Raw genomic sequence first — 12,099 nt, 5'->3', positions numbered from 1 at the left:
AACGGCAGATGGATCAGGAGATTTCCAGGCTAAGAAGCTTCTGTCTGCTCCTCCCCTAAGTTCTGCAGAACCAAACGATAACTATAACAAAGAAATATACAGAGAGTGCAAATAACAATTATAGATTTATAATTTATGTTCAATCTTGTTTCTTAAATTTACAACTTGGTCCAAATGTAATGATCAAGATCACTTAAAGTTCCACTTTTAAAGGATTAGTTCACTTCAAAATGAAAATGTCCTGATAATTTACGCACCCCCATCTCATCCAAGATGTTCGTGTCTCTCTTTCTTCAGTCGAAAATAAAAAAAATTTTTTTTGAGGAAAACAGGTTTTTTCTCCACATAATGGACTTCAATGGCAACCAACGGTTGAAGGTCCAAATCAATGCAGTTTCTAAGGAAGGGCTTCAGAGGCTTTGCATGATCCCAGACAAAGAATCGGGTCTTATCTAGCAAAGCCATCAGTCATTTTCTAAAAAAAAAAAAAAGATATACTTTTTAACCACGAATGTGGGTCTTCGGACAACTCATGACGTCATCACATCAGAAAGGACACGCGTGACGTAGATGGATATACCGACCCAGTGCTGAAAAACTCCATCTCATGTTCTCCTTCAACTTTACAAGCGTCCGACAACAGCGTCTGACAAGGCTCTTGTTTTGCCTTTATTTTTGTAACGGGCGTTTGATAGTCTTTGCACGGTCTTTTTAACACTGGTTTGGTACTTCCATGTTTGTCACGGCCGCGACCTTTCCGACGTGATGACGTCATACGTCGTGAAGAATTACAACTCCAAAGTCAATCATCTGAGGTTAAAAAGTAAATACATTAAAAAAAAAATTTTTTTGAAAATGGCCGATGGTTAGGCTAGATAAGACCCTATTCCTCGTCTGGGATCGTTCAGAGCCTCTGAAGCCCTTCCTTTGAAACTGCATTGATTTGGACCTTCAACCGTTGGTTGCCATTGAAGTCCATTATGTGGAGAAAAATCCTGGAATGTTTTCATCAAACTTTATTTCTTTTCGACTGACGAAAGAAAGACATGAACATCTTGGATGAGATGGGGGTGAGTAAAATATCAGGAAATTTTCATTTTGAAGTGAACTAATCCTTTAAGGTAAGTTTATAATTTGAGAGTCAGTCAAATTTTGAGTGAGCATTTGGAAAGTATAAATGCAGAACTTGTCTGATTTTTCAGGTTTTTCAGATAGTTCTATAAATGTATGTTTATTTGTTGTTAATTATGTAATTTTGCATTTAAAATATGTTTAGAACTTTTTCATTCTCTGGAGAGAATAATCTGCTGTTTCTTAGAGTCTGACAAGGCTCATGGTCCATAAAAAGTTAATAAAGTTAAAGGCACAATATGTATTTTTCGCCGCTAGCGGTCACTTATTTAAAACAAATGCGTAGCTTGATGGCGATTTGATTTTGCAAAGCTTTTATTCTGCCGCAGTCGCTTCTTCCGCTCATGTGTATGTGGGGTAACGTAGCGCTGTTTTATCATATTAGACACATTAAAGTGTGTTGAAAGTTATGTTATAATGCTACGCTGTGCGTTCACTCGGCGGCTACTATGAGACATCTTTGGTGTTTCTATGGTTTCTAAAAAATAAAATACCGGAAATCGGGGGTAACACGGGTATATGTCATTGATAGGTGACACACGGACATGGTCCGTGCCATGGTTAAAATTGCTTATTTCTCTGGATTTAAACATTCTTGGAAACATTTGGGATAATCAACAACATAGGCTATATAACATTGCTCTAGTGGTTTTTGGATATTTTAATCCAAAAATCTTACATAGTGTGCCTTTAATTAAAAAAATATATAATGAGATATGAATAGTATTTCCAGGATTTGTTTTAGAAACATTTATGTAATTGTTGTCATTTTATATTGATAATAACCCATGTAGGTTTCTATTTCTGTACATTTTTATTTAATATTTCTTGCCCATTGTTTAAGTAGCTCATCCAAAAAATAAAATCCTGTTTACCCATCTTTTTCTAAACCTGTGTGATACAGTTGCCGGTCCCCCCATTGACTTCCATAGTATGAAAAAAAATACTATGGTAGTCAATGGGAAGCAGAAACTGTTTTATAACCAACTTTCTTTAAAATATATTATTTTGTGTTCAACACAAGAAGAGAGAACTCATACAGGTTTAGAACAACTTGAGAGTGAATACATGACTGAATTATCATTTTACCTGAAATATCCCTTTATGAAAAAGCTTTTGTGACGGGGGTTTAAATAAAGTTTGTCCCTCCGTCGCAATGCTTTGTGGGTAGGTCAGGAAGCGCCGGTGGAGGACGCCATGTGCTTCTGCTAGAGGAGGACCGTCAGTCACACACTGAGCGAGCGGTGCTCAGTCGTTAAAGAAATCAGTCAGTTGTGTTCTCTCTCTCTCTCTCTCGGGTCATGATGTTCTGCAGCAGACACTGCGTCCGGATCGCGCTGCGGGCCGCCGCCAACACACATCGGTAAGAGCCCCAAATAAACTCCCTGCCTCTCTCAAGGGCAGAGAACCGACACACACTAGAGATGTCTGCAGCATCGCTGTCAATAAAACACAGACATCTTATTAAGATCATAACTGTGTGATGTGCTGAGATGAGCAGAATCTTTATTATTCTGCACCAGATCCCATCCATTTATCGCTGGACATCAGAAGTGAGGGAGTGTAACGTTAGGCTGTTTGTATTATAATTAATGTAACGTTACTGCTTTGATGTTGCATCTAATATCTAAACAATAATGACCGTGTACCGATGTGTAAGGTCACCTGACTTCTGTTAATGAATCACAATTGTATAATTTCCTCTAATGCATATCTAGTAGTGCTGACATGAACATCTGGGGTTTGACTTCTCATTTACAGCTATTTTGATGTTATTGAAGATTTAATAAATGTTTAATATTTTTCTGTTACTGGGTCACTGATCAAATGTGAGTGAATATGTGACATTGACCTAAAGGTCAGCGGTGGGTACACTAGCCCCCTCAATAAACCCTTAGTAAAAGTAGTTACAAAACAAGACCGAGGATTTTTTTTGAGGGGTTTGATGCGACACTTTCTTTCATTGAAGCTCAAGATGCTCTCAGATCATGCTGGAGAACGTGATCATCAGGTTTTTTTAAAAAAAAAAATTTATATACAGCTGTTTACTCTGATTGTTATGCTGGAAATATGTTGTGTAACGAAAAATGGTAACGCAAAAAAGGCAGCAATTTCACTAGTCGCCCCAGACTTTTGGACTCCGCTGTGTATTTATAATGAATTATCAATTAATACTTGTTTTATACAGTGTTTACTGAATCATGTAAGACCTTGTGTATCCATTATAGTACAATCGAAAATGTGTATTGTGTAATATACAATATTACAATTTATATAATTTAAACATTTCTGAGAGAAGTATCTTCTGCTAACCAAGGCTGTTTATTACAGTAAAAATAGTATATATATATATATATATATATATATATATATGTATATGTATATGTATATGTATATATATGTATATGTATATATATGTATATGTATATATATGTATATGTATATATATGTATATGTATATATATGTATATGTATATATATGTATATGTATATATATGTATATGTATATATGTATATATATATATATATATATATATATATATATATATATATATATATATATATATATATGAGGAAAAATTGCTTCTTTACAAAAACAAAACAAAAAACATACACGTCAATATAAAGACAGCATTACAACCCATCTTAATAATCTTGATGCATTTACCAAGCCACATTTTTTTTCTGTCTCATGCAAAATTTTGAGATTTCTGTTTAAATATATTTTAAAATGTCATTTATTTGCAAAGCTGAAATTTCAGCATCATTACGTCAGACTTCGGTGTCACATGAAAATGACATTTTTTGTGGAAACTGCAATATTTTTTTTTCTCTTTGAATAGAAAGTTTAGTATGAAATGGTACAATTATGTCTTTACGGTCACTATCCCTGCTTTCTTTAGAAAATATTACAGCCCCAAACTTTTGAATGGTAAAACTACAATTCTTAATAGAGACAGACAATAGATGCACTGTATGATGCTGCTGCTTTATATGCTCATGATTGTTGTCTGAATGGACACATTTCACAGACACAAGCTACAGACGACGGCACTGTGTGCCCTGCGAACACTCAAGACCAGCCCTGTCAGTCCGACGGATGCCATTGCAGCACCTTCTCTTGATGGGGCACCCAAGCAATACTCACCCAAAATCCAACAGCTCGTCAATGACATCGCCAGCCTCACGCTCATAGAAGTGTCCGACCTCAATGAGTTACTAAAGGTACAGCGCACTGTGTGTGAAATCACTGGAGGAGTAACAATGTTTAATACAGGAAATAAAATACAGCATAAATCTAGATCATCATGATGTTTCCCACTAAATAAACACAAAGAAGAATATTTAATAATTTGAATAAATATACACCAGTGACCAGAGTCATAATTGACAAACACCATACACAATGTGCTGAGTAGATTACTTCCAAACGGTATAATACAAAATTACAACATGAAAATTGTAGTTGGTAACGTAATGTATTACATTACCTAAAATGTTTTAATGTAATTGGATATATGAACAACTAGGTTTTGTGTATGAACTGCAGGGGATTCGTAAACTGATAAAAAAGCTAATAATTAATTAAACCTTAATGTTAGATTGGAAGGTTCTAAAATATTTTAGTTGTTTATGCTGTGGCCTCTTAGTTTTCCATGTAATTATAGCTGCCTATCTAGTGGCTGTTCTTGTCTTTTTTAGAAAGGAACATTTTAAAAGATAAAATTGAGAGATTTAGGGAAAATCATTGAATTATGAAGAATTTACTGCTAAATTGTGAATATTAAGTCGTCAATAAAAAAGTAACTGTTGTCTGACTTGGAGTATTTTAAAAATGCAATATAATCTAATTACAAGTATTTCATTTTAGGAATCTGATTATGTAATCCAGATGACAATTCTGTGAACATTTAAGTAATTATACACTTGTAGTGTACTTCAAATCGTAAAAGTATATTTCTATACAAAACGTCCTGTAGATATTATAATATTACTGAAAAAGGCCACTTAAGTGCACTTGAAGAGCACACTTTTATGACTGTTCATTATCATGCTTGAACCATGCTTGAATGTTTCCATGTAAATGACATTGAAGTATAATATAGTTTACTATAAATGCTTGTCAGAACATTCAGCAGTAACTTTAACCATATTTCAAGGATAATGTAATTATGATAATAACTTATGTCTTACTGAAGTGGGTCCAAAAAGCTCTATACATTTAAAGGTGCAGTGTGTAAATTTTAGGGGCATCTAGTGGTGAGGTTGTGAATTGCATAACCCACCGCTCACACCTCCCTTTCGGAGCACATAGAGAAGCTACGGTGGCCGACACAGGACAAATGTCGTCTGAGACAGCAGAGAGTAGCTGGCGCTCTGTAGAGCAGTTTGTCCGTTTAGGGCGACTGTAGAAACATGGCGGCGCAAAATGGTGGCTTCACTGTAAGGGGACCCGCGGTGTGTGAAGATAGAATAGGTAATAAAAGTATAACTGTTCATTATGTAAGGTCTTTATACACCATTGAAAACATTATGTATATTATATTGTATTTCTGTCAATAGATCCTCATAAATACTACAAACTGCACCTTTAAACTATAATACATTTCCATTTCATTTTAATTAACATTCAACTGAGTGTCCGGAAACGTTACGTTTAGTTCACAGAAAATAATCAAATTCAAAAGAATCAAATGTTTTACTCTTTTACTACTTGCAATACAAGAAGGGATTGTAAAACGAGTACATCTTTTGTAAAACTTTAGTGGTCAAATAAACTTCCTCACTATATTCATGTTTCTGAATTTGAAATCACCTGCAAAATCATTGTGAAAATTGCACAGCTGTAATTATATTCTTTGAATAACGACGTTGATATAGCTAAATGTATTTTTGTCCCCATCAGAAAACACTGAACATTCAGGATGTTGGAATGATGTCGATGGGCGCAATGGCAGCAATACCGGCTGCTGAGGTAATCTTTACTAGTCTGACAACACTAGTACTGTATGTGGCACAATCCATATGATTGTGCCCGTCCTGTGAATTTTTATTTTATTTTTATGATTTTTAACTATTATATACAGTATGTTTGATAAGCTATTATCTAACATATAATTATTCTAGTGTGGACATGAAAGGACAGTATGGAAAATGGGTTTTGTCTTCAGAGGTGTTGAGTTTCTCAACTTTCTCGGTTTTATGATTTTAAAAGACATGAATGCAATTTTAATAAATTAATTACCGTATTGTTCCGAATATAAGATGTTTTTTTTTCTCTCTTATAAATACATCTGAAAAACTGGTTTGTCTTATATTCTGGGCCTACATTGTATTTACATCGTAAAATGAGTGTCCAAGAAATACGGTGTGTCAGAGTGTGATGTTTGAAAATCGGAAGCGCAAAAAGTGTCTTGAAGACTCTAACAGTCAAAGAAAAGCTTACTGTCTAAGAGCTGCGTGAATGTCATGTTTGCGTGCCCCGCTGACAGGGCCAAACATCCCCTGTATGTGATTTTAAAACATGAGATGGTACCCAGATTTCACTTCTACGGTTAATGAAAGTATCGTTTTTATCATTTATCATATTTTGTGTGGAAAAAAGTGCAGTGTGTTTGTGTGCTTTATAATGTTTTAACTGAATTTGCAGGCGGTAGAGGAGGACGTGGCACCTGCCAAGAAAGAGAGAACCCATTTTACAGTCAAACTGACAGAACTAAAGGCGGCTGATAAAGTGAAACTGATTAAAGAAGTGAAGAACTGCATGGAAGGCATGAATCTTGTACAGGTAAGGTGTTTTTATATCTTTACATCTCTTGTTGGCGCACATCAGTTAGTTGCTGTCTATATACAGTCATGGCCAAAATTAGCAGTGACAAATTTTGTGGTTCACGAAATTTGCTGCTTCAGTTGTTGTGCCATTGATTCACATTGTACAGAGAGTTCAGATGCATTTTAAATGGATGCAAAAAGCTTCATTGGTCACGCAAACCCATATTTCACAGTTTTTTGACCCTGGTACAAAATTACCTGCTAACATCATTTCACTAGGGGTGTGCGCTATTGACAAAAAAAATTCTCGATATTGTATGGAATTTTATTGATAACGGTAATTGGATGATATATTATAGGGATATTTACCTTAAGGTAAGGAAACAGTCGCAGTGTGTTGCTTGGGGATGCTCAACAGTTTTCGTTGGCGAAACGGAGCAAAAACAGGCAGTATTGTGTCTAAAATGTAAGAAACTTAATATTAATATTAACTTGTTTCCTGTATAAAATCTAGGGGTGTAACGGTACACGTATGCGTACCGATCCGTTTCGGTACAGGGCTTTCGGTATGGTGCACGTGTGTACTGAATGTTTTTTGATTATTATATCTAAAAATAAATAGTAACTGAATTTACACTAATAGTTTGGGCTCTGTTGTTAACCTTTAGTAGTAATGTGCAAGTAAGGCTCCCTATATAGTTTACAGCAATATATTTAAGAAACTTTGTTATAATTGAATTCATAACATGAATTCAGGACAGACACAATTTTTTTTTAGTAAACCACTGTTTAATAAAAATAAATAAAAAGCAATTTTGTAAAGCTACTGTAACGAACCCGTACCGAATCGTGACTTCAAAACCGCGGTACGTACCGAACCGTCAGTTTTGTGTACCGTTACACCCCTAATAAAATCAATATAATTTGTTTTCATATCTAGAGAAAAACGGCACTCTTCGTTAGGGCTGTGCGATATGGATTGAGAAAACGATTTTTGGATCAATATTGCGATTTTAATCAATATTTTGAAACAATATTTCCATACACACTTGTGTACTATTTTTTTGGAAGCCAGCTTTATTGCCAATATTTGTGGGCATCATATATTTTCATTGAGTTCTTGTGTTAGCAATGGTTAAAAAAAGAAGCTGCAACCATCATCGCTTTGCATCGAAATGGGCTCACGTGCAAGGAAATGGTTACAAAGAATATTGGGCCTGAAAGAACCATTTACTGGATTGATCAAGAACTTTGAGAGCGGTTCAACTGCAGGAAAAAAGGCTTCAGGACGTCCGGTGCAGCGCTTGCTCAATGTTGGCAGCAGGTGGGTGTGAGTGCCAGACTTTGACCATGGCCTGGTGTCAAGAAGGGCAGCAAAGAAGCCTAACATTCTGCACAAATTACAAGGATTGGACGGCAGAAGACTGGTGCAAAGGTATTTTCTGACAATTTGGGACATTTAGAAAATCGATTGTCCAGAGAAGAAAAGGTGAACACTCCCATGAGTCCTGTGACTTCCCAACAGTGAAGCATCCTGAGTCCATCCATGTGTGGCGTTGCTTTTAATCCAAGGGAGTGGGCTCTCTCACAATTCTGCCCAAAAACACTGCCATGAATAATGGCATCAAAGCGTCCTGCAAGAGCAACAAGCTCTCCACGAGAGAGCAGTTAATGAAGATTTGTGCATTTTCCAGCCTGATAGAGCACCATGTACACAAGGCAAGAGTGGTAATGGAGATCATTACATTGAAATTTTGGATCTGTGGCCAGGCAACTCACTGGATCATAATGGTCAATCCTCAAAAGGCGAGTGGACAAGCAGGAGCCCTCAAATTGTGATAAACTCTGAGCACTAATAAGGCAACAATGGATTACCATCAGTCAGGATTTGTCCCAGAAGCTGATATCCAGTATGCAGGAGTGAATTGCAGAGGTTATGAAGAAGAGTCAACACTATATTTTGACTTGTATTGAATGTTTTTGTTTTGTCATGTTTTGTTCATGGTATGGGGGCGTTTGAAGCAGCCAACCAAATTTGTCACTGTCAATACTTTTGGCCTTGGCTGTAGTGTAACCTGCCAAAAGGCAGCAGACAGCAATGCATTTCACTAGACTCTGCATACCGTTAAATGACACTTATCATCTTGACATCATGATCGAAGCCCTTTTAGACATGTCTTTCATTGATGTGTTTTCTCCAAATTACAGGCCAAGAAGCTTGTGGAGTCCCTACCTCAGGAGATCCGGGCTAATGTGTTTAAAGACGAGGCAGAAAAACTGAAAGCAGCACTTGAAGCAGCAGGAGGCACTGTGGTGCTGGAGTGAATATCTTCGCTGGCTCTTTACTTCCTCAGTCGTTACCTGTCAGTCATTGTTTTGTTTGTTTTTTATATATACATATATAAAAAAGATGAAAGGAATTTGAAGAAAACAAATAATGCCTTTAAAATGACCACAAGAGACTGGATGGTGAACTCAGACTGAACTCTAACAGGCTCCGAGCCTGCAAACACACCACCCACTCACTGAATCATCCATTTGTCGTTTGGTACATGTGCTGTCCTGAGCTGGTCTTTCTTTCTGAAGCTGTCTCTCTCAGGAAACTAGGGCTGCCCTGACAAAGGGATGTGATGGTCATTGCTTGTGGTAAAATAAACATGTCATACTGTACTGTGTATCGTAATCAATACATTATAAAAGACAGTTTTTTTTTCCAAAAGTTTATAATTGGTGATCACTGCACACTTTCTGAAAATCTCGATTGTCTTTAAATGGATATTTCTACTTTGCCATGGATTTCCTATGTAAAGTTGACAGATGACGCCTTTCATCTTTGACATGGCACTAAAGTTAAAATAAGGTTTTAATAAAAGCATCTTCAGATTTGCAAAATGCATTCTATGTAAATTACCCCTAAACCTTCTGCTAAATTCTCCTGTGTTCAACAGAATAAAATGCAGGTTAGGCACCACATGAGTCAATAAATGAGGACATTTTTTATTTTAGTGTGAACCATCTCGTTCAGCTTGATAATGTGTCAAGCATTTTCTCAATTTTGGTAGTGGTGCGAGTGAGCTGAATTCAGTATTGAGTGTGCTGCCTAAAGCAGAGAAATCTTAACAACCTTCAAATATAGCCGTGTTTCCACCGCAGGAATTGGGACTTTGGGATGGGACTCGGTATGTTTTGACCACAGGGACCAGGGTCTAAATGAAGTCTGCTCGCAAGGTGGTAGTTTTTTCAAAGTTCAGAACTCTCGGGGGTGGGACTTGGACGCTGAACATGCTTATTGGTTGAGTTCACGCTGCATTTTATTATTATAAGTCTTTTGCAGTGTGCAGTAAGAGTTGTTTGCTAATCGAATTAGCAGTGGAGTTTAAAAAATACAACCAATAGACAAGGTTCAGGCTTTGTTAAGCTTAAATGCAGAGGACGAAATCCAGCGGGAACTGGAACGTCACACACAGTCCTACTTATGGCACCGGACTAATTTGCCTAATCTTCATGGTACTTCATGATGAAAACGCAGACAGCAAAAGGTCTAGGGGAAAAAAGTTCCTGGGACAAATTGTTTTCCGGGTAATTTTGGTGGAAACGTGGCTAATATGACATTCTCTGCATCAAATAACTTGCATTAAAAAAGATGAATGTCTTGCTAGTTAAAGGAACACGCCAACTTTTTGGGACTTTAGCTTATTCGTCGTCCATACATACCATTCTCATCTCTGTGCGTGCCATAACTCTGTCTGATGCACCCACCGCTAGCCTAGCTTAGCACAAAGACTGGAGGTAAACGGCTCCAGCTAGCCTATTCCTCAATAAGTGACTAAATAACGGCAACATTTTCCTATTTACATGTTGTGATGTGTATAGTTACATTGTGTACTAAGACCGACAGAAAATGAAAAGTTGCGATTTTCTAGACCGATATGGCTAGGAACTATTCTCTCATTCCTGCGTAATACCGGTAATCAAGTGACTTTGCTGCCGTACCATGGGTGCAGCGGCGCAATGATATTACACAGCGCCTGAAAATAATCGGCCTTAGTACACGATGTAACTATACACACACATGGACTTTTTATGTATTCTTGAGTGCCATGAAAGGCACCTGTAAATAAAATTAATAATAATAATAATACCATTTGTTTCAGAATGCTCACTGATCTCTCTATATAAATATATAATATTATAGATAAGACATAGATTAGAGTTTCCACCCATGGCAATGTCACAACTCGGCAACTCGTCTAGAATTCTGAGCTTCTCAATCATAAATACAACTTCGCTCTGCTCAGGGCTCGGGTAATTACAACATTTTTGACTCCACTTGAAGTTCACATAAACACACACTCAAAAAAAATTATACGTTGAATTTACTTAATTTTTTTTGTCAACAAGTTCCACGTAATTGGGTTATGTTGAATTTAATTAACATTGTTTATTTCAGGAAACTTAAGTTTTTTTTTACGTAAGGTTAATTCAGTGCCATTTAGTTAAATCAGGTTAACATTCTTAATTTTGTCCAAAACTATTCAATTGAATTATTCTGAAATGAATATAAAAAGTAAACCAAAACAAGTAATCCAGTTTATTTGATTATTTTTACTTAGTGAAATACTATTTTTACAACATTTACAAACCCTTTTACAAGGTCTTATTGGCTAGCCAGAAGGTGGTTTTGTTACATCCATGGCATGCCCAAAGTACACTGAAAAAATTATTATGGCCCGATTAAATTAAGCACAATTAATTTGTGCTCGTTTAAATTATTTAAATTTAGTTTTTTTATTTTAATTTTAAAAAATGTATTGGTTTTATGGGAATTGCATGTGTTTTTGTTTAAATTGAGATAAAATAAATTGATTGCGACCACTTACGATAAATATTTTTGGAAAATTCAATATATAATTTTTTTCAGTGTAGTTCTTTTTATTAAACAACTTTAATTGTTACTAGCAGGTCCTCAGGCCAACCACATGCTCTATACTTCACCACAATGGTTACCTCCAAAACACTAACATAACAAAAACTTTTAAATACCAACATAAAACATTAAGCATTAAAAAGTCTCTCCATTTTCTCATCTTGTTAAAAATGCATCAAATGGCACTTTTAAACATTTACTCTCCGAATTCAGCCCCTTTGCAAAGCATGATGGGAAGTGAAAGTCTTGTTTGATTGGGTTACTTGATT

At 36.1% G+C, this 12,099-nt stretch overlaps 1 protein-coding gene across 1 annotated transcript; it reads left to right on the top strand.

The window, feature by feature from the left end:
* Positions 1 to 2,293: 2,293 nt before the first annotated feature.
* mrpl12 (mitochondrial ribosomal protein L12) lies at positions 2,294 to 9,913 on the top strand. Its single transcript, XM_079822457.1, has 5 exons — positions 2,294 to 2,494; positions 4,164 to 4,356; positions 6,038 to 6,106; positions 6,782 to 6,919; positions 9,112 to 9,913. Exons 1-5 carry the CDS (start codon positions 2,433 to 2,435, stop codon positions 9,226 to 9,228), a joined length of 579 nt encoding a protein of 192 aa, XP_079678583.1. The 5' UTR covers positions 2,294 to 2,432; the 3' UTR covers positions 9,229 to 9,913.
* Positions 9,914 to 12,099: the final 2,186 nt, after the last annotated feature.

Source organism: Gobio gobio (genome assembly GCF_949357685.1).
Source record: "Gobio gobio genome assembly, chromosome: 1".
In the NCBI taxonomy this organism is placed as follows: Eukaryota; Metazoa; Chordata; class Actinopteri; order Cypriniformes; family Gobionidae; genus Gobio; species Gobio gobio.
This window is presented reverse-complemented; position numbering and strand designations above follow the sequence as displayed.